The sequence below is a fragment of the Pocillopora damicornis genome, chromosome 3 (genome assembly GCF_964200805.1).
Source record: "Pocillopora damicornis chromosome 3, jaPocDami1.2, whole genome shotgun sequence".
Classification (NCBI taxonomy): domain Eukaryota; kingdom Metazoa; phylum Cnidaria; class Anthozoa; order Scleractinia; family Pocilloporidae; genus Pocillopora; species Pocillopora damicornis.
In genome coordinates this window covers 27,040,861-27,063,707 of record NC_142672.1, presented here as the reverse complement: position 1 = coordinate 27,063,707, position 22,847 = coordinate 27,040,861, and the positions used below count along the sequence as shown (strand labels likewise).

Genomic DNA, 22,847 nt, shown 5'->3' with positions numbered 1-22,847 from the left:
GCCTTCGACTCCGTGTCCGGGGCGCAGATTACTGCCGAAGAATATGGAAAGCGGATCGATAAGATCGCATTTCAGAGAGGCTTTACATACATCGACAAAGGCTTGAAAATGGCAGATGAACAAGTGTTTGTGACAAGCGCAGGAATGAGGCCCAATGTACCTCAGGTATTTCAAATTTGTTTATTGCACAAAAGACATACAACAAAATTGTTAACTACTCTAAAGCTTTCCATTTCTTACATTGGATTTTTAATTTAATTTTTTGGTATCGCTTTTACTTATATTATTCCTAAAAAAAAAACAAAAACGAGTTTATTCTGTGAATCCTGTACCTTTGACTCTCTAAAGGCATAATATTATTTTGGCTGTAGATTCAATTCTCCGCCAACTTGTGTTTTTGTGTAAACTTTTACACCCGATTAGGTTGCCATAGTCATAACTGATGGACAGCAGACCACTACTAAGGCATATACACCTTTGGATCAAGCGTCCAAAGGAATCAAAGACAAGGGAGTGGAAGTGTTCGCCTTAGGCATCGGATCAGGCGTTGACACTAGCCAGCTGCGTCAGATTGCAAGCTCCAACGACAACGTGTTTACTTCTCCTGGATTTAACGAGCTGGAGTCAGTTGTCAAGCAAATTGTGGAAAAGACATGTCCAAGTAAGTGTCTTAGTACATCCAAAAGCGGTCTGGATAGGAGTAGGTGCTGGAAAAGCACCTATACTCTGGACCTTAGGACGTTACCTTCTGTGGGCTTTAAGAGTCTTATACTCCATCCCTCTATATGAGGATAACCGTCGGTTTAAAAACCAAACCGTTTTCTATTTTGGATTCTTCTTCTTACTTGTGCAAATTTCAGTCTGATTTTTGTTTGCTTTCTATACCTTTAAACAACGTGTTTTGTGCTGTTGTACTTTCTCAGCTAAACCTCCTGATCCATGCAAGACCATCAATTGTTTTGCTCCATACAGTCTTGGCTGTAGGTTTGTAAACGATACAGCGGAAGGAGGAATGTGAAAAATGTTCCGACTTGAGTAACTCGTTTTCTTCTCTTTCAGTACCACCTCCGTTAACAACACCGACGCCACTGCCAACACCTGAACGTAAGTAAACTCAAACCACACATATGTCATTTAACAGTGATACACAATAGGTTTTTCCTGTCTAGCTATTTTGTCATGCTATTCTTCCTTTTTAACTCGTGAATTGCGCGCATGCGCAAGAGCGAGTTATAGATACGATGTGGGGAATGCCATTCGCTCGCTCGCTCGATTGGTCGATTCCTGTAAACTTTTTTTAGATTTTAGGCTTTTGAGTGCATTTGATAGTTTTTGGCGAGCAATAAACAGACGAAATGGCGACCTTTGTTGCTAAGAATAGTGGTGGGGTGAAAAAGAAGCCAATGATAATCTTAAAAGAGTTTTTTTTTTTTCGTTTTAGTTTCAACAAGCGGCGCCAGCGACTAGCAGGCATGCAAGGATTCACACTGAAATAACAGAACAACCTTTGTTTTATATAAAATTGTAATTTACAATCCTTGAACTTGAAAACAATCCGAAGATTCATTGAAAATATCACTTACTGCGAAGCGCTCGGAGTTTACAGATGTTCAAAAGCTTTTTCTGTTATGGCGTGAGATTGAGGACAAAATTGATCATTACGTTTCGTCGCGTGTGTTTTTCCTGTGTGAAGCAACAAAAGTGCCGGCGACTGACGAAATAACAAGTTAACACGAAAATCAGATAACACCTAAACAAACAATTTTAGCTACCGATTTTCAGTGAATTTTTAAAGAACAATTTTCTTTTCAGTTTCAAGACAATTTGAAGATTCAACATACATACAACGTACTAAAATGAGAAAGTTACACACCACAAAATAGATAAATAGGCCTGAAATAAAATTCTATCTTGTTATTGATTATACGTTGCCTAGCACGTGACTTAAATCTACCCAGGCGGAGATCCAAAATGACGGTGGCAGACTTGGGTCAGTTATATCACTCAAAACTCGTTCCCGATTGTCTCATTTGATAAAGAGGGAATCGTTAATGTTTTCATTAAGACAGTATTGCCTTGATTTTCTAATATTTACAACGAAAGACAGTAAATTTCACTTTTCACCCCCATTTACTTCCAACCTTTTCTTTTGAACCAGAAACAAAAATGATAGACGTTTAAAACACTTGACATCATCCACCTTGTCAAATGTACTAGCATGATCATTTCAATTGTAATGCCTTCTTATCCCAACGTTACTTTGTTTCTTTGCTACATTAGCGAACACTGAACTACTGCTCGTACTCTAGATATGACAATCAACCACAAAATTCCCTAAACCAGATAACATTAAACATAGTCTAAAAAATCAATTGTCAATTCACGAGTTTGCTCACAGAGCACTTTGATTTTTTTAATTGAACTCCGTCAGCGTGCAAGACCACGGCGGATGTAGCATTTATCGTGGACTCATCGGGAAGTATTGGTCGTCGAAGATGGCCGCTGATGTTGGGTTTCTTGAAGAATATCATTAGTGCCTTCAATGTTGGTCCAGATGGTACCCATGTAGCAGTAATCGCCTACAGTAACGATGCCAAGCTTGAAATAGCCTTCGACTCCGTGTCCGGGGCGCAGATTACTGCCAAAGAATATGGAAAGCGGATCGATAAGATCGCATTTCAGAGAGGCTTTACATACATCGACAAAGGCTTGAAAATGGCAGATGAACAAGTGTTCGTAACAAGTGCAGGAATGAGGCCCAATGTACCACAGGTATTTAAGCACTGTTTCTTCCGCAAAAGACATACAACAAAATTGTCAAATACTTTAGGCTCGTCTATAACATAGATTCGATTGTATTGCACTGCCTTATCTCTTTGGTAACGCCTTTACTTACGTTAATTCTAAAGGAAAAAAAAAAGAGTTAATCCTGTGAATCCTGCACCTTTGACTCTCTAAAGGCATAATATTATTTTGGCTGTAGTTTCAATTCTCCCCCGACTTGCGTTTTTGTGTAAAATTTTACTCTCGATTAGGTTGCCATAGTCATAACTGATGGACAGCAGACCACTGCTAAGGCGTATACACCTTTGGATCAAGCGTCCAAAGGAATCAAAGACAAGGGAGTGGAAGTGTTCGCCTTAGGCATCGGATCAGGCGTTGACACTAGCCAGCTGCGTCAGATTGCAAGCTCCAACGACAACGTGTTTACTTCTCCTGGATTTAACGAGCTGGAGTCAGTTGTCAAGCAAATTGTGGAAAAGACATGTCCAAGTAAGTGTCTTAGTACATCCAAAAGAGGTCTTCCCTCTCCGCGTTCCTTGAGCATCTTTATCACATCGTTATACTTACCTGACTTTTTTTCTCCTTGTCTCTTTCAGCCTCAGCTAAAGGTGAGTTTTGAATTGCATGAAAGCTTCTAACATGTTAGGTTCTGGTCGAAATCAATGATATTTTCATTCTATTTCTGACACAACCAGATAAACAGAGAAAGTAATACATCTACAATAAATACAGATTCGGAAAATTTCTCTATACTCGACAGTGCTCTAAAAATGGTAACTAAAAAAGCGAAAGGAACTCATTACCTCTTTATCACTGCCAGTCTTTTTTTCTAACGAACGGTAAATTAACGTTTTTCGCAAAATAGAACTCTATAAAGTATTCTTTTTTTCCGTTATATATCGAGAATTCTCTCGTTGTAAAGTTTGCAGAACATACAACATGGCGAAATACTAAACATGTGACAGTACGTAGTAGCTCGAACCAGTCTTTTGCTTTCATTCAGATAACAAAGACCATCTATCCACTTATGATAAATTCACTTAACCAATCATTGTTAATACATTAAAAAGTTATTTTTAAAAAGTATTGATTTCTCTTGAAATTTAAGCTTTAAAAGATAGATAGGACCTTTATTTTTTATTTTTAGAAGGTTACGAAAAATATCTAGACGGGTGTTTCTTTTCCAATATCAGCCATATTTCATTATTTAAATCCGATTGTGGAACAAACCTAAGAAGAGGTAGTGTGGTTGGTCTTTCCCGACGAACGCAAAACTATGAATCCTGTGGCCCGTTAGTGTCCCGGCAGCTACTTGTTCCAAGAATCTTTTTTTTTTTGTTGGCGCTTACATTCAAGATTGAGATCTTGACAGTTTGAGACTCATATTCTTTAGACTTTAGGCTGTGGTATTTGGCTTGCAAAGTTGCCAAAACTTTTGATAAATGACCTCAAAACGCAAACCCTGACCTCTTTATTCGGATCTACTACGTTTCCATTCAAGCCCATATTTCATACTCTTGTCATATTTTTGACAGATGCTTGTGAGATCTTTCCCTGTAAGGCACCTCACAACATCGGTTGTAGAGTGGTTGACGGTCAATCAGAGTGTATTTGTCCAACCTGCCCTGCTACGTCCAGTCCAGTATGTGCCTCTGATGATGTACAAGACACAAGTGAGTGCTTTACGAAGAGACAGGCGTGTCTCACTTCAACTCCAATTAGTGTTGCCAGGAGATCACCATGTGGTGAGTTAAAATCTTAATATAATGACAATCTTTATGTGCATCGCAATCCGTACTCAGGTATACATAGCAACAAAGGAGCCAAAGCCTCAAACCTTTGGCTCTCAATATCTTTCTCTTTTTGGCGTTAAATGGGTTAAGGACTCATTAGCTAGAATTTTGGACTTTCGTGAAACGATCTGAAACATATTACTTTCCTTTGAACCTTCTCTAACGTTGGTGTGCAATAAATGATCTTTGAGTAGTGAAGGTGGTTGAGTCGTATAGTTTTGCGAGGCTGGTATTCAAGAATAAAGGGTAGGGGAGTGCTTTTTTCCTAAACTTTGGAGCTAAAATCTAAAAGCCATAAGAAAAAGTAAAATGCGTTTTTATTCATGGTTTGTGCATTTCATAGTACCCGAATGTAGAAAAGCGGCAGATATCGCCTTTATAGTGGACTCCTCTGGAAGCATTGGTAAGACGAACTGGGAACGAACAAAACGATTCCTGAAGAGAATGGTCAGCAAACTGGACATAGGACCTTCCACCACCCATGTTGCTGTGATCACTTACAGCACTAATCCCGAAACTGTCCTGCGCTTCAACACACTCCAAGGAGACAGACTTAACGTGGCAGAGGTCAACAATGTTTTGGACGGATTGCGGTGGCAAAAAGGACGGACTTACATTGACAAGGCTTTAGACACAGCCGCTTTAGACATATTTACCACAAGGCGAGGCATGAGATCAAACGTACCGAAGGTATTTAATTGATTTCCGTTCCTTTAGAACAAAGAAGGACTTGACGGTGACTGAGAGGATTATTGTCAACCGACGTACCGAAATAAAAGATAACTGAGCAGAACAATAGTTCTGCCTGTGTATTTTCATCAGTTATACATTTCTTACCTTTCCTCTTCAGAACAGCGATGTAAATCACCACATTATGCGTAGTTTGACAACTTTAACAGTAAATTATGTTTATTTAAATCTCGACGCTGCAATCACACGTTACGCTGAAGGGTAGATATGGTGCTGTCAGAGGCGGTAAAGACATCGAGTTATTCGCAAAATTCTTTGGTGAAGAATATTTCCTTTTTAGTCAGTGACCTTCTTAGAGAAGAAGTGATCTTCTTAGAGAAGAAGTGATCTTCCTAGAGGACGTTACATTTCAACTAAGTGTTAAAAGTTATCTGGGATTGTTTCACTTCGGCTTTAGCAAGCTCCGTAGAAAGTTAATTAATTACGGTTGAACATCTTGCTATATAAAGTGATGCAAAAACGATGAATCTCATAGCTCATCCAGCAGTATGCAGTCTAAACGTCGCGAACCACTGGGCAAACGACAATAATTTCTTTTCATTCTTCCTTACACTTCTCTCCTCTTTTCTTCAAGATGGCTTTTGTCATTACGGACGGTAAACAGACCAAGACAGGCTCCTACACCCCTCTAGGATTAGCCGCTAAGCCTCTAAGAAATATGGGAGTCCAGATGGTTGCTATTGGAGTTGGCAAGAGGAATGTTGTGGATGCCCGTGAACTGTTGGAGATCGCCGGACAAGATAACTATGTGTACGTCATAGAGTCCTTCGAAGAACTACAGAACCCAGGCCAAGCAAAAATTTTCAGGCAGAGAGTTTGCCAAGGTGAGCACCAAGTCTTGCATGCTCTATCTCAAAATAATTTCAGTATGTTCACTGCTCCTGAGTGGGATGTTCGTTCATCTCAGGCATTCCCCCTCTCCCTTTGGCAATTTGCCACGTTTCCCTGACAGATGGCCGGTATTTACGCCAACTGACCCCGGGATGGACAGAGGCACTGGGAGTCACTAGGGTAAAGTTTTACTACCGTGTCGAAAAAAAAGAAGTCATTATTCATAACCATGTAAAGCCAAACATTATCAAAAAAGATCTCTAAATATGAAATCACCTATAGATCAGAACAGAAGGTAAAATTTTTCCTGTTTAAACTCTTAAAATCTCCCTTTTTTTCTTCAGTTCTTTCTCTCTTCTTCGCTTCATTGCTTATTTTAACGAGCTATCTACAACAGCTAGTCTCCGATTCACAAAATTCAGATGGATTTGAAAAGCACGCGTTTACATCACCAAAAACTAACCATTTTACACTGGTAATAAATAGGGTAAGTTTCCAAAGAAACTGTAGCACAAAAGGCGTGTATGCACAAAATGTTGTCATTTACGCGCTCCAAGATTTAGTCATTTGTAGAGCCAGTCAGTCAAAATTTAAAGTTCCAAATGTATTTCCAGGGCTAATGCCAACATTTTAGCAGTATACCCTATACCTTAGGTTAACTTCTTCTGATCTTCTATCGCACTTAACGGTTATCTTAGATGTTCAGAAAAACACACTAACTGGTTTCTCTTTTATTATGTTTTCAGCTCGATTACGTTTAGGTAAGGGTATTTTTTTTAATACTTCAAAACCATTTCTTCCTTCATATTTCTGCTTTTTTAGATGTCCATCGACTAACTCACCGTCCATTCTTCCCGTCAATTAGTCTGTTGGTTAGACTACGAGTAGTCCCTCCTTTTCGGGAAGTCCGTCGCGCGAGTCAACCAAAATTAGTGAAGAAAAATTGATGTTGACGCACCACGAGGAGCTCTGGGATTGAGGCGCTCGAATAGCACTGATTTTTTTTGGTCTCGCGACAGACTTCACTGGAAAAGAGGGAGTGCTCGTAGTCTATCTATCGGTCTGTTAGCCTGTCTTTGTTACAGTCTGTACCATTACCCGTTCGTATGACCTTCCATCAGTCTGTCAGTTTATCTGACTGTCGTCTGGCCTTTATTCTGTTTCTCGATAGGACTGTCTATTCATCTGTCGATTTATCAATGAATCACGATTACTTTAGCTGGGAACCTGTTAGTATTTGTTCAACTGTGGTCCTTGGAAAACCATGGACATTCTGACAAATTTATAATGCGCTGAGTTGTAATTAGTGTTTTTTTTAATTAGATTGGAATTCAATCACGATCCATAAATATTTCCGGTTTCCCGAGTTTCAAAGTAAGGTTTATGATACCTTTTTTTTATTAAATGTTGTTTTCCGGTTCTTTTTTTCAGGGCGTTAAGTCGCCGTATTTACCGCTGAGCACCTACCCGAGACCCCTTCACTAGCACCGCGCCACATCTACTGCTGAAAGCGATGACTTGAATTCCGTAGTAACGTAGTAGTATAAGTTTGCTCACGCAAATATCAGTCTTAACATACGATAGCTATCTAATCAATAAAACGTATCCACGGATTAAAATGGAAAAGGCTCAACGTGAAAGGAAACAAATTTACCGAATGAATTTTAGAGGCTTTATGTGAGACTGCGTCAGAAAGAATTTGTGTTAGAGTTATGAACGTTGGCACAGTAGTTTAGGTAACTTAACGCTTCATATTAATTTAGCGCTTTTACTTTTTCGTAGCTGCAGATGGCTTTAATTCTCGCGATTGAGAATATTAGCGAAGGTGCGAAAATGCTCAAATATCGAAAACGTAGATCTCAAAGACTCAAAAGGATAAATTAAGCAACTTTTGAAACTCCAAAGTGAGGGACCCTTTCATTAAATTTAGAGTCTATAAAGCGCACTGCGAATATCTCAAGCATATCAGTAATAGTAAGTAGCACGGCTATTCAATCACGGCTATTAAAATCCAACGAACATTCAAGCAAGTCTCAGTATTTATTTGTTCATTTCGCACAATGTGTTGTTTGGAGAGTCTTGTTGACTCAAAGCGTTTAGAAGCTAGCGACAATGGATCGAAATAACAAGGGCTTAAGATTCCGGGGTAATCTTATGTTGCGTAAAATAGATGGATTTGAGAATAAGCTTCTAAAGATGTTCAGTTTTACGTCAATTTCCTTTACTACGGTTTTTGATCGGTCGAGATTCAACCCGAACCACCGTCTCTCTCAATCAGGTGTCAAACTAAAAACGGTCGACATAGTCGCTCCTGGTTCACTCGCGTGTTCCCTCGGTTTAAGCCGTTGTGTTCCAACTGGCTCGTCAAAAACCTCTTCCTAACTCTTGATTCAGAAAATACTTTTCGTTTCAATGTTTTGTTTCATAACACCCAGTCTGTAGACGCTTTAGCATCAATGTGTGCTTGCACGGAAAGAGATCACCTACGTTTTTAGCGCTTTCCTTCCCTTGATCATATACCTCCTTTTGCCAAAGGTTATTCGCACGCTGTTTGCTTAATAGTAACCTCTAGGTGGAAATATGATGCCCTTAGTAATTCGTTTGTCTTCTTGTTTGTCTTATAATTTTCTTTAAAAAGTAGACGAATACCTCTGACATTGCTTTCTCAAACACTTAACAACCACAGTTTTATGTCTTCGTTGGTTAATGATTTTATTTCTGGATTAATCCCACTCTACTACAGTGCAAGCAGGAAACTTGAATGTAATATCAGCTGACAGGACGCACTCGGTGAAACCCTATCTGCGCGCACGAACTCTGTTCTATCAGAGAAGAAAAAGTTGAGTCAATTCCACAAGTTGGCAACTGATATTTACCCTCAATAAGCCTGGTTTAAGAGTTACTAGTAAGAATCACAACTGATGTACCCTTAATGTCCTCATAAAATCAAAGGTAGCCCAAGCTCGATGTTTGACTACATGTGTGTTATACTGTTATTGCGCAACAGTGGAAATAGAGAGATCTGCTCGGAGAAGATGTATGTGTTTAGAAACCAAACAACTATCCGGAATTTGACCTCAAAAATAGAAAGCTGACCGTGCATCTGTCGAACATATCGAACTTGGGCTGCCTGTAGAAAAAACAACTGGATATAAAGAATACAATACCGTCGTACACCGGCGATCGTTCTCTAAAATAAAAACCGAGACATGACTCAGTAGGGAGGGGTGGGGTGGAGTGCAAACCACTAACAGTGATGAAGTCATCAAGAGACAAAAGAAAACTTGATCATCTAAGGCGAGATGAAAAAATTGAACATTACTTCAAAAATTTAGTAAGACGTCGTAAAGTTATCAAGATATTTTGGCAACGAATTTACCACGAATATCTCTCTAAAAATTTTTAAAAAATTAATTTCAATACCTACGAGTAACTTTATAACAATTATACCTAATTTAAAGAGCTTTAAAAATTCAGGGCGAACGAAAGTCACTGTATGGGAAGTATAGGACTACTGATTTATTCTACTATACCAAAGGAAAAGTTCCTCGTCGTATGATGATGGCAACTTCACTGACAGTGGAGACGTTCTTTGAGAATCTTAAGTCTGACGCAAATCGATTTGAAGAGGGCTGATTAAAAAAACATATCTAGAAATTTCACGATCACCCCAACGAAAAGAAAATGATTGCTACAAAGGTGTCTATACCAAAGCAGGAGGACTTCTGGTGAAAGTGAACATTAGTGTAAGAAATTTTGCTTTCCTAGATTTTCTTTCAATAGTTAGCCTACCAAATTCTCTCTCTGGTAGGTTTCAAATCGATTCACGGCAAACTTAAAATCATTTCCTGCTTTGACTTAAAAGAGTAAACTTAAATGTTAATGCAATTACTGAACTTGTAGTGTAATGCAGGGTGCTACCGTTCATTAAGTGTAAATGACCCATTTATTAATTCTTGTTGAGGGAACGATAGTAATTGGACAGAATCTGCCACGCTTTTGGTGCCATAAAACCATCTGGAGGTTCCTCTCCTGACTTTGCCAATGCACGCATGCGTGTACCAGATATGAAGTCAAATTCTTCTTTTCGCTCAGGATCAAAGAACTCCATCCTTCTATCTTTGGTATTGTAAGCTGCCACACGGAAAGGAACTATCTCTAGTTGTGTAAGACCCGGTGACATAGTTAAAACCTAGAAAAGAAACGAAAGAGTATTTGAGCTTCGTATCATAAAGGCTGAAGGATGATGTTCAATTTATTTACGAAAATCTAAGTTCCTGGGATAAATGGAACCCACCGCTTCAAGTAAACCGGGAACTTCATGGTGCATGATGAGTTCACCAGAAGGCCATGCTCTAGGATCATGCACGTCACATGATCAATCAAGAGAAAATGAGATGACGGAGACTCTGACTGGGATACATACCACTGGTCATTCCAAAAACGCTACTCTTAGCTTTTGAAAAATAAACGGAATTCTGTTTCCTTGGATGTCTGGATTGAGAAGTTTTTTGTTATGAACCAAGTTTTCTGTCAGTACATTATTTTTACTCAGAACATCGAAACAAGGGTAGTTACGATGTAGATATCTCGCAAGACTTGGTTCAGAGACCTTTTTCTCTCCCCCAACTGCTCCCATCTCCCTCCCTTGACGACATACCTTTCTCCCATGTGAATGATCATAAAGGTCCCGTTTTGGATTAGGATCTGGATGGGGCATTCCTGCTGGATCTCGTCCTACAATAAAGAAATTTGCCCCAGCTGCTACACGCGCCTTTGCATGCCATTGAACCTATAACAAAAAAGTGAAACTTTGTGAGAAGTACTCTCGTTTCGGGCTTGGCCCTTCATCACGAAAAAAAGAGTTCTTTAAATTCCGTACAAGATTTGTATGCTCTATAGATCGAAAATAAAAATAAAAAAAAACAAGTCAAAGTGCGTGTTCGGCCTACTGAACATGAAACGGACGTTGCCATTTAGGCTGCGCAAAAGATTGGTTTTGAGTTTGAAGACCAAGCACATCTCCAGGTATTTCCGGTGAGAGTTGGCACCGCCACCAGAATTCAGCTAAAACGTGCCTCATCATGAGAGTTTCCAGCCGTGTCAAAATACCCACCTCTGTAGGACCAGCGTACATCATAGGTGAAGGAAATATAGCTATAACTGTGTTTTCAGGGTCCAGTACACCCTCTTCCATTACAGCATGATGTTGCGCCATTCGCACTGGTAAAGGAACGTCATCTTGCTTAGTCCACCCTCCCAATGGATGCAGTAATAACACTGGCTTTTTAAATCCTCTGTCAACTAACTTCTGTCGGGTGTCCTGAGGGGAAGGTAAACGAAATAAAAATTTTGATTTCAAGGAATCGAATGGAATGGTTATCAGTTTTTCCTATTTAACGAATACTTTTTATTGTTACTCTTCTACCTGTAGCAATGGTGTCGACAGAGTTGAGGAGAGTCTAGTCTTTTCACAAAATTTTTCAGATGTTGCTCTAACTTCTAATGTTTATAGTCTACAACCTCCTAACATGTAGAAAACTCCTCTTGTATTCGTTTTCTCTGGTCTGCGCGTGGTCATAAAAATGGTAAATAGTTTTTTTCCCTACCTGCATTAGTAATGCATGTCCATTATGTACTGGATTACGAAGTTGAAAAGCAAACACTGCGTCGGCACCGCGTCGTCGGAATTCAGCTCGGAGTTCATTCGGAGTCTTTCGGTATTCGTCGAGTCCATCGTTCCATTTGATTCTTTCCAGTGCCTCTAATTCTCCTCCGACAAACCATTCACCACCTTCATGAATCATCTATAAATAAAATTGAACAAAATTAAATATTGATTCTCCTTTCAATTTGCGATGATCTTCGACTTTCTCATTTAAATAGACCGACTTTAACAAGCCAAAAATTTCGTGAGAACACATGTAACGGGTACTTGATGTAAGGGTACCTTAATGGAAGGGAATCTTAATGTTAGGGTACCTTAATGTAAGGGTGTCCTTGATGCGTTATTCCAAATTGACGGGCCGATCGTTCTTCTTTGCGGTGGGGGTAGAATTCTGGATCTCTAAGGATAGCTACTGGTTTTCCTTCGTATCGGAGAGCTAAGGCTTTTTTATCCTCCAGTCTCTCTTTGTCAGCAGTCAGAATAGGGAGCACGATAGGAATGGACTGATTGACCACGCCCTCTACAAGAAAACAGATCACATGAGACAAACAACCTACAATTATCATTTTGGTGGGAAAATATAACATCTACAGCCGTTTTTTTTTTACTGAAGAGCCGCTGCAACGAAGACATGGAGACAAATTGGCCAGCTACCTTTGAGCAAAAACGTTCCACTCAGAGAAAAATGAGAAAAAGTTCCTCACCTTGAAGAAAAGCAGCTGCGTGTCTGAGTCTCAAAATGAAAATTTCAGGAGAAAGATTCTAAAAAGAAACGCTCACCGTCTAGAAGGAGTCCAAAATGCTGACACTGCAAAAATTCACGCTCCCTCATAAAACCTTTCAGAGGCGTAGCCCAGCCCTCAGAAAGAACTTGTACCCACTGCAGATCCAGCTGTGAAGATATGACCATTTTTAACACAACTAATGTCGTGAAATTAATTTTATGTTAAAGTAATTTTCAATAAACTGTCGATGGCATTCCTCTATAGCATTGGTTTTCTCTACTTCACCTGGCTACCGGTCAACAAAACCTGTCCCACCCTCTCAACCACTTAGATTCAAATCTAAAACCAAACTGCGACTTATTCCCTCACGCGTTTCTCGCGAGTGAAGCTGTTTGTTGCTTTTTCTTTAGGTTTTGGTTTTGGGACATCCAATCGCAATGGATCCTAACTAAAGCAGGACCAACCTTTGTTAGCTCAACAGAAGGTAGTTCCTCTGCTTCCTTCCTGGCTTCTTCGACTTTTTCTTCAGGAACAAACAGTTCTTTGATACCGCTGTAAGCTGCATATGGCAAGATCCCCTGGAGAAAAGAAACATATATTTGATCAGGTGTTCCGATCATCCGGGTAAAGAAGTCCTCAGTTGAAATCATAATCAAATGGCTTCTATAACAACTTCTCATCAGGGCCGTCGAAACGTCATTCACTGTTTTGTTGACAAGGTGTTAAATTCTTAATCAGTCATAGTGAAGATTTTACACGTTCAACCTATCGCAATCGATGTGTACCAGAGTTTTCATCTCAAGATGAAACTTCACTGCACAGGACTTTTCTCAGGCAAGTTATTTTTTGCCTCTTGGAGTTTGTCTCTACAAAATAGCTTGTTCAAGTTTTTACTGTTCATCAAAACCGCTTTTTAACTACCCACCCTGTCTGCAAGGAGTTTGATAACCTCTTGAACACAATCGTCTACAGGTACTTCTCCTGATTTCAAATTCAGTTCGGGTTTGCTTGGAGGCTCATACGCTGAGTCAATACCAGTAAAACCTAAAATAGAAACCAGTCAATCCGGTCAGACGTGAAACGGCATAAAAGGAAGAAATTGTTAGCGAAGAAGTCGACTAAGGAAAGACCCTAAAGTGTTTGACAGAACCTTTAATCTGGCCGGCTCTGGCTTTCTTGTACAATCCCTTGACATCTCTCTTTTCACAGGTTTCCAAAGGAGTGTTCACAAAAATCTCAAAGAATGGCAGACCGGCATCTTCGTGCAACTTGCGAGCTTTCTCACGGTCCTGAGAAACAAAATTTTTTGAAAGCTTGTGCATCAGAATAAAAAGACGATAAATCATGTTAAATTACGCGGTATCATTTGGGTTACTAATAAATGAGACAAAAATTTCACTGCTCCGTGAGTTGTGGACGCAATTCCACTAGATTTTACATCATAGTGTGAAAAGTGCTCTAATTAATTCTGGAGTTCTCTGCTTGTTTTGCGAGTCATTCATTAGGAAAAATTCTTATTTAAAAACCTACTTTCCCGCCCAACGGTGTATATCGTTTTGCCTCGCAAAGTATCTGAGCTAGCTATCAAAACCACACGGTTGCATCTCGCAGCCCTAAGGCGAAAAGATTATCACAATAATTCTCCATGCTACAGAAAACTAATTTTTGTCTCCGCGACGTATCCCAACAACTTGCCGCGTGATGTGTTCCGACGTGAGTTTCTCAATAGACCCAAAACTTATTGCTCCCTAAAACTTCTCGAGGCCCGTTTTGGGTCATCGTCTTGGATCCGAAATTTTCGTGTGTGGCTTCGAGAATCATCCGAAAGTTATTTTGCATATTTGACAGGTGGATTTTCGGACCCGAGAAGTTTTCGGTTCTTCGGGAGAGACGCCCACGATTCACTTCCGGAGCAAAGAGTATTATGCAAATTTTAAAGTTAACAATAGGAGCTGTTCAAATGAATCTCGTCACTATAACTTGGTAGCAATGCCACGTATAAAGCACTCGTTAAGGTGAAAATTATAAACGAAGAGGCGAAAGTATGAAAAGAATTATAAAGCTTGCGTTTGCGTTCATAAGACGAACTTATTTCATGCCTTTTTGAACTAGTATGAGGTGGGTACGTTAAGAAAGAAATAACTTAGTGCTGTCAGGAGACGGCCGTGTTTCACTTCGGAATTTCCATTCTGGTCACATTATAATTAGCGCGTCATTTTAATGACCATCTAACCTCGAGTAAAAAGGGAAATCACTTTACTTAGAGTATATCTTTATATAGCTGGGCAAATCAAATTGCAAATCGACGATGCAATAAATTTAGGAGAAATCCCTCACATAATTTTGCAAAGGTACTCGCAATGAAAAAAACCGGTTGATCCACAATTAATGAAATGTTAGTCGCTCATAGACGAGTCTCATTTTAAAATTATTGTGCCGAAAATGAGGTACGTTTGTCTGTTTCACAGTCACTTTAAATCGTTTGTTCAGTGTTCGGTCCTTGACAATTCTCTTTGAAAAGTTGTAAATTTCCTGTGAGATAATTTTCAAAAATGGTATTGACACAGTCTTAAGGATATGTTTAATAGATAAATGCAGAATGCTCATAGACGGCTTCACACAACCATTTATTATGGCAAAGTCAAAGTTAACCAATTACTTAAAGTTACCATGATCTAACAAACTTTGGCGGCGAAATTTTCTTAGTGACTGTAAAAGGTTAATTCAGAAACCGAGGGGCTAGTTGAAATCACAGAGTACTGTAAGAGAAATATAAAACACCTGGAAAAATATCACGTTTTAATAGGGAGAGTCTAAAAATAAAAGTTCATCATTAGCATTCAAATGAGATATAATTTAGGGGCATTCAAAGTATCTTGCATTCAAATGATTAAATATCTAAAAAGCCTCTTTTCCCTTACATTTTCTTAAGCGAGCAAAGAATTTTTTTTAGAAAAATTGCAAGATCATAATTTGCCAAATTCGAGGTTTAATCACGAGAAAAACGTGAAATACCGAGCTAAAATCACACCGGTAAATTAAAGAAATATCTTACCCGCTCGTACGGGCTGATAAAAGCAGTAAGACAGATCATGCCGGAGTCAGCAAACAGCTTGGCAACTTCACTGACACGACGGATATTTTCCTCGCGGTCTTCTGGGGTGAAACTCAAATTACGGTTGAGTCCAGTTCTCATGTTATCACCATCCAACGTGTACGAGGGAATACCTTGTCGACATAAGTAATCCTCAAGGGCCATACTGATTGTGGTTTTTCCTGCTCCAGAAAGACCTATTAAAAAAAAAAAACATTTAATCCTCTTCTAAGGCGAAAGGTGAAATGTTTGAACCAATTTAAAGTTGAGAAAGGAAGCCTTAGAGCGTATGAACCCAAAAGTTTCATAAGCGGCCGAGAAAAATCGACGATCAATCGTATTCAGTTATTACTCTTGAAAAGTTCAATGATAGATTTCAAGTAAGAAATCTTAAAAAAAATAAGGGTAAAAAAAAAGAAAAGAAGATATCGAAAAATGATTCAGCTGGCCAAAAAACGTTTGAAAGGTGTTTTGGTCGGTTTTTGGTGAATAATTACTGTATTTACCTGTAAACCAGACTGTGCATCCCCGAAAGCCGCCTCGTGTACCGACAACTTGTCCTCTTTTGTCTCGGGTGACATTGTGCTCTTTGTAGAAGACGTTTGTAGCTTTAACAACATTCTACGAGAAAGAAAAGAGTAAATAATTCGAAAACTCACTTCTCGTCTCCCCCTTAAGGCAGATGGGGTAATACAAGAGTATGCAATTTAGAAACAAGATTTGCAGCAAACGCGCTCTCCGCGGGAAGTTGAATTTTCGCGAAACATACCGGAGACCAAAGCTGATGAGTTCCAACGCAAGCCATGTCGAATCTTGCCGTTATTAAACCGTTATCATGCAGCACTCGCTTTGCAATGTGAAGAAAGTTGTTCTTGCTTGAAAATTTGAACCCCTGTTACGTGAGTTGTAACGTCTCAATGGTAACCGTGAATCCGCTTCAAGAATGTGCCAACGAATAAAAGAGTTTTCAGCTTCTTACTGGTTGAGCGCTGGATAATTTTTTATGTATAATTTCCATTCTGCCACGAGTCCCGCGCAAAATTTTGATAACTTTTGCCAACATCCGCCAGGTCATTTCTCTAAAAACATTAGACGATGTTTTGATAAAACAAACGTGTCTCCTCAAAAAAAAAGCATATGATCGTTCAAAGTAAAGAAACGTAGCTCCACTTTAAAAAGATTAACAATAACCGGATAAAAGCGCAGATAAACAAACAAACTTAAAGCGTTTTCCAACAATTCGCTTAATGTCTATTTCAAAACTGACCAAGCTGAACCTAGGAAAAATTATCGATTGACCCGTACAAACTCGACTTTATAAATGTCCTACACAAAAAATTCTGGGAAATTCATGTGTCATAAACTTAAAATGATGGCTAATTCGCTTCATATACATCGCGCCCCTTCAACATATGGTTCTTTAAAGTTTGTTTCGAAATGAACAATTTCCCCCCTCCAACAACTAACTCTTGTCGTGTAAGTTTTCAAATCTCGTTTTGTAAACAGTTGAATGGAAGTTCCTTCAATTAAATGGCAGTAAATAACTAGAAATGAGGTGAGCATTTTATAGTTCAAAGGAAAGGCGAAAAAAATTAATTTGTTTGACAATGTTCGTATACTACTTCTTCCCCACCCACCCTCCCCACATGAGATTTATGATGACACACGTAACATTGCGATTGGTTACGTCCACTCATTTGGTCAGCAGTCAAAGAAAACAAGCAAGCAGAATTCTTATCTCAAAGCCAACCCAAAATTCAAGAAAGAAACTTTGCATGGAGAACGATTTAACAGCCTTGGCTTTTCGATCAATTTGACAGCTCCGAGAAAAAAATCAAATGTACTCATAGCGCAAACATTGATTAGGATGTTACTTTAAGGGAAAAAATCGCATCAACGATGGCGGTTTCGTGTACTCGTAGATGGCCAAAAAAAAAAGGATTATTAGGTACAATTTTACGAAAGCGTTATGCACTAAACAACCCGAAATGAATTCATTCAGAGTGGAGAAACATTTCGAGGATGCTCGCTGATTTTCAACGATTGCTCATCCGTTCTAAAAGCTGTTTCCACTTACGATACAGTCGCAAGAGCGCTTTCGACCTGGTGAAAAAATTGGGGTAGTAGCGGAATCATAAGGTTGACGAAAATGGAGTCGGAATAATCAGAATGGTTCCATTTCCTTCAGATTCTGCTAATTTCTTCGACGCTTACTAAATTTTCAAGCAACAACCAACCAATCACAGTGTGAGTTCTTTGGCAATATGACAGCTCACCATTCTAACAATTTAGTTTCCACAGATCACAGGCGACAGACACAAATTTTCATTTCTATTCTGATTTCCTCCTATCTACATTCACATGATCGTATTTTTCTACGCATCTGATAACGACTCCGATTGAGCCTTCATCAGAAAAACGATACAAACTGGGGTCGTGACCTAGATTTCGAGTGATTCGTCCGGCCTCTCCAACGTCAATAAAAACCAGCCTTTACAAAACACATTTCAGATAGCGTTGTCACGCAAGTAGCTTAGAATTTTTCCACGCAAAGGAACATATCTGAAAAGCTTCCATAAATTAATTCGGCAAAACAATGAACTAATTTCAGAGAAAAATTCTGATCGTATCTATCGTAAGTAGATCGATTAAAAATTTTGCAACTGTAGAGAGCGTATGCATGCTGATTATCGGCGTTGTAACCTTAGGTGACACCGAATGAAGATGCACATAGCCTAGAAAATGAAAATGAAACAGATAAATACCATGGGGATGACGAAATTATGCGAAAGTAGACTCCGCTTTCCGAAGTGCCTGCTGTTTTTGATTCCAGATATCCGTGATTCACGCAAACGGGACTAAAAACACAAGTTTTGACTCCACCCGTCGATTAAGCGACAACTTTATGGGATTGTGTTTCTTTTGTGGGTCACGATAGGACATGAGAGAAAATATCGGATTAAACACGAAACGTGAAGCAGGAAGTCTTCAAATCAAGGGGCTCTAGTTCAAAGAGTTTGAGAAAAAAAATTCAGTTGAACCATCGAAAGAATTGAAGCAAATTGTTTTCAAGTAATCACGCCACTCATTCCACAAGAACACCATTTCACTTCACAGTGCAACGTTACAAAGGTATAAACGTTTTTTACTTGTCTTGCAGATGAGAGCATGTTTTGGGGTGACCATGGTAACTAAAATTATTATAAAAAGAATCGGTTTAGGCGAAACCTAAACGCCGGTATGTTTTGACATGTGTAAAAAGATTTTTTATTTATGTCGCTTTAGAAGTGTGTGTTCCAGTTTTTTTCCAATTTTTTTTTTCTTGTCAAAAAAATTCGTTTTCCCTGCGGACTTTTTACTTATCCCTTCTGAACGATTCAATATTCTTAGCAATCTTCTTTATGCCTACTTTGGAAAGGTGATGTGAATTATTTCCTTTATAAACCACAACAAGCAAAGAAGTTAAGCGCTGCGTTTGGGAAATGAGCCCGCGCTCCCTATGAACTTTGTCTCCACGGGTTTATTTAGGATTCTCAGGGAGAATCGAAGAACGGACTCGAGAAGGGAGCGGAACAAAGGAAAGTGGTTGGCCTGCATATTGTGTCTATGCATAGACAAAAGCTCAAAAGGGACTTACATGAGCATTAAAAATAGTATTACTATCGCAACAGACTTCGTCGCGCGCAGAAACAATGGTGTTACATTGCAAATTTCAAAACTTTCCAAGTTTTGATAAACAACGCATTGTTTATAAGACTTCAAAAGCGCTACTAACACCTTTTCTTCACAAGGAACAAATTAAACATGTCAGTTAAATCCATTTGTGGCTTGGGTAAATACTTCACGACTACAATATTATTCAGATCGTATTTATAATTTTCTTACACAGCAAAATGTACAGTTACAACAAATGATTTAATTTGATGCTTTGAAAATGGAACTTCACAAATTTCAAATCACTTCTAGAAAAGTTGATATAATCTCCCTAAAGTAGGAAGTCGCCATAGTAACACTTCAATGTCTTTCAACACTGTAAAACATTTCAAGATTTAAGGATAAATTCTCTGCACTCTCTAGTGCCCATATCTCACACCTTTTATTTTGAGAAGTAGGTATTCAATCAAACAAGATCCCCTCGTTGATATTGTTCTCTCTTTTCATCACCTTTCTGCATGAAAATATAATGATATTGTAGGGAAAAATTTGGTTGTGTCACTCCTGGGTGTGAAGGAGTTAAGACTCCTCCTCCCTCTTCATCAAAAACTCTAGAACAGCAGTATCATTGTTATTTGTTTAGAATACAGTTGTTGGTAGCAACATAATCCAAGATACACTGTATTTCAAAGCCTGTAATACTGTTTCAAATTTAAAGATCACAGGTTTTCAACCAAAGAAATGTTTACTGTGTAGGATTAATAAAATTTGGGAAAAGAATTGGAACAAAAAATAATTAATCTTATCAAATGATGAATGCAGGTCCATGTGCACAATCCCATAGGAAAAATCATAATGAAAGCTGACGAGTGTTAGGCCTGACAGGTTGATGCAACCCAGTCTAAAAAAGGCTGTCCAGTCCTGAACTAACATGATATCTATTTAGAATGTTCTGAAATGTAAATTGAATATGTGGGCTTCAATTTAAATAAGAAAACTGTGCTTATTGATGAGAGAAAAGGAATATTTTTCAACATAAAATATTTTTAGTACATGTAGTTGTCCACTATATGCCCTTCTTTTGTATGCAAGTATGTTTCATTAAGGTTGAAATGACATTTTCAACATTTAGTCAGGGTTTTCTTTAAGGTTTTAAGTTGCTGGAGCTTTCTTAAAGGTAAACAGTTGCAAGTCTTGAAACCAATTTGGTGGACAAAATGTCATATTGTTCGTACTTTCCTACCACTGCAGCAAGATTTGTCAAAAAGTTAGTCCCCATCAGAGCGTTTTTAAACTAACCTTGAGTCAGAAGTCTTTTTATGTTTTTAGAAAAGATAGGGAGTGCAAATTTGTATTTTTATTGAGCCCAAAGTTTAGACCTGATAAACATCATCTCTGTACAGGTTCTTGAAGCAATGAAAGTAGCCAGCAAAACCTTGCAGAGAAGCCGGCATACTTCACCGGCTGCTGGTTTTTATCTACAACCCTGCCTAGTGGTCGTATGATAACATGCTTTTTGACTATGTTTAGTCAGGATGGACTGAGTTTGGTCAGGCTCTTTTTCACAATGCACAGACCTTGTCATAACCTCCACCCAAATTTTTCCAATCTGGCCCAACAAAACTCAGTCAAAAAGTACAAATCATCTATGTCCTCACTGTAAGTTCCCCACAACTTGTAGAAACAAAAAAAAAGCTCACTCCCACACTAGATGCCACTGGAAGAAACAAACTAACTGTACTCACTTTTCCATGCATGACTCTGTACCAAGTGGATACCTTGACAACTAAAACTTATATGATGAGAATTGATTGCAAAGTTTTTTCTACTGACTTGGTGAAGAGTTCTCATCAATCTGCTATTGTAGTGGAATGATAACAGCTGGTATGATGAACAATTTTGCTAATATTTCCTCTATTGTGTTAAGTTTATCACATTCAAAACATATTGGATCATGTGGATTTAAAATGCAAAATTGGGATTGTTTAATCAATCTTATCATGAATAAAGATTTGTGCTTGAGTTTTATCACTTTTGAGGTATAAACAACAATTTTTTTTTCCAAGCTGATTGCACATCTGATTTTTGATTGAAATCATGCTACTGACCTTAATACAAATCCCTACTTTATTAATAAACCAGATTTTAAAAAGTAAACATTGAAGTTTAGACGGGTCATTACAAAATTCAAATTTACTGTGTAACTTTAACATGGAAATGACCATGGACAACAACCCTACAAAATTAGTAATATGAAATTAGGTGTTTGGTTTTTTGCTTTTACACCAAAATAACCACTATGGTTTACAATTAACTTTTCCATGACACCCAACTAAGAAGAATTGGCATATTTCACATATTTAATGAAATCCACGCAAAAGCTTTCACCAGATTACAGATTTTTCTACTTCATAAAAGCCGCTTGTTGTAAAACTATTGAAATTATTTCAAAGGCGCTCTTAAGTGCAACTTTTTCCAAAGAAAGCTCATAATCAAACTTACAACTGAGTAGTAAAGGTCATAAGATATTCTAATGACTGGAATTTCGTAACAGCTGTGCAAAAGCTGGTTTTAGCCGCTCATTTTGTAAAGGGTAATAGATGAATCCCACTAAAATATTGGCGAATTTTGAAGAAGTGGTTGAAACAGTTGTTGGAAAAAAATTATGCGAACCTTTAGGCAAATCAATTTAAATATCTACGGTTCACTCGCCTTTCTCTTACCTTATCTCTCTTACTAGGATTTTTGATAACATCAACTAATGAGAAAGAAGTGTTAGCCTGCGTTGATTTCATTGGAATCCTGGTTGCAATTGGGAAGGTTCGAATGGAGGACGGTCGGAACTAAAACGAGTGTGTACTCGATTGACGTCAAGCATATTTGCCAGTCAAATGCGAAACGAATTCAACAATTTGCCGAAATACTCGATACCATTTCATGTTACGCATAATTGTCACGACTTGGTTGTAAATCCAAAGAAGTTCGATACATGGCCGACAAGGCGAACGGGAAAACCCAAACAAATAACAGGCACCGAGAGGAAACCTACATTGTCAGCTTATTACGAGGAGTTTTCCTTCAATAAATAAAACTTGACAATAAACAACTGATACCATATTTCTAATTCAGCGGAAATCAAGCAGGAAGTTTGCACAAAAGAAAAGCGAAAAAAGTCGCGAAGCAACTTCTATTTTCAAACTTCAATCAAAAGAAGCGAATTCCACTACCATAGATACTACGCGAAGTGTTTATCTAAGCAGATTTACAACTGAAAAGGTGAAGAAGACAGCAAAATTCAAACACTTACAGCTTGGGAGTCCCTCAATCGGGAGTTATTAACTTGAGCCATGACTCTGATTTAGACCATCAAAGGCTAAATAACGTTCTTGGTGTCTTAAAGTCCAAAGGGAATATATCACGAATGTTTGAAAGATTCGCTCTGGCGCCGGTGATTAGAACCGGAAGTGACGTCTACAACTTACGCAAGCGCACGAGAGATTGAGAGCCCCCAGTTACATTATAAGGCGGTTACAAGGTTACAAAGTGTG

General features: G+C 38.6%; 2 protein-coding genes across 20 annotated transcripts in view; one reads left to right on the top strand and one right to left on the bottom strand.

Annotated features, from left to right (window-relative positions):
- LOC113685872 (uncharacterized) overlaps positions 1 to 8,184 on the top strand; it is a 100,191-nt gene extending 92,007 nt beyond the window's left edge. For 13 of the 17 annotated variants that reach the window (XM_089199377.1, XM_089199369.1, XM_089199370.1 and 10 more), the window contains 11 exons: positions 1 to 165; positions 424 to 661; positions 1,060 to 1,104; positions 2,432 to 2,772; positions 3,036 to 3,273; positions 3,381 to 3,392; positions 4,320 to 4,529; positions 4,921 to 5,267; positions 5,902 to 6,151; positions 6,905 to 6,919; positions 7,590 to 8,184. The exon at positions 1 to 165 is cut by the window's left edge and continues 176 nt beyond it. In XM_089199377.1, coding sequence (XP_089055503.1) covers positions 1 to 165; positions 424 to 661; positions 1,060 to 1,104; positions 2,432 to 2,772; positions 3,036 to 3,273; positions 3,381 to 3,392; positions 4,320 to 4,529; positions 4,921 to 5,267; positions 5,902 to 6,151; positions 6,905 to 6,919; positions 7,590 to 7,597 — 1,869 coding nt within the window. In that variant the 3' untranslated portion in view covers positions 7,598 to 8,184. The other 4 variants (XM_089199367.1, XM_089199362.1, XM_089199363.1 and 1 more) reach the window with 3 other exon arrangements.
- A 660-nt stretch (positions 8,185 to 8,844) lies between these two features.
- Positions 8,845 to 22,769, bottom strand: LOC113684300 (bifunctional 3'-phosphoadenosine 5'-phosphosulfate synthase). Of its 3 annotated transcripts, none has more exons than XM_027201645.2 (12): positions 22,607 to 22,769; positions 16,152 to 16,266; positions 15,607 to 15,842; positions 13,702 to 13,840; positions 13,477 to 13,595; positions 13,016 to 13,129; positions 12,607 to 12,718; positions 12,141 to 12,346; positions 11,768 to 11,965; positions 11,275 to 11,481; positions 10,819 to 10,950; positions 8,845 to 10,350 (listed from the first exon to the last, which is right to left on the bottom strand). In XM_027201645.2, exons 1-12 carry the CDS (start codon positions 22,646 to 22,648, stop codon positions 10,108 to 10,110), a joined length of 1,863 nt encoding a protein of 620 aa, XP_027057446.2. In that variant the 5' UTR covers positions 22,649 to 22,769; the 3' UTR covers positions 8,845 to 10,107. The 3 variants fall into 3 exon arrangements, with proteins under 3 accessions (XP_027057446.2, XP_089055511.1, XP_027057447.2); XM_089199385.1 differs by lacking the exon at positions 22,607 to 22,769 and adding an exon at positions 18,411 to 18,552; XM_027201646.2 differs by lacking the exon at positions 22,607 to 22,769 and adding an exon at positions 16,415 to 16,606.
- Positions 22,770 to 22,847: the final 78 nt, after the last annotated feature.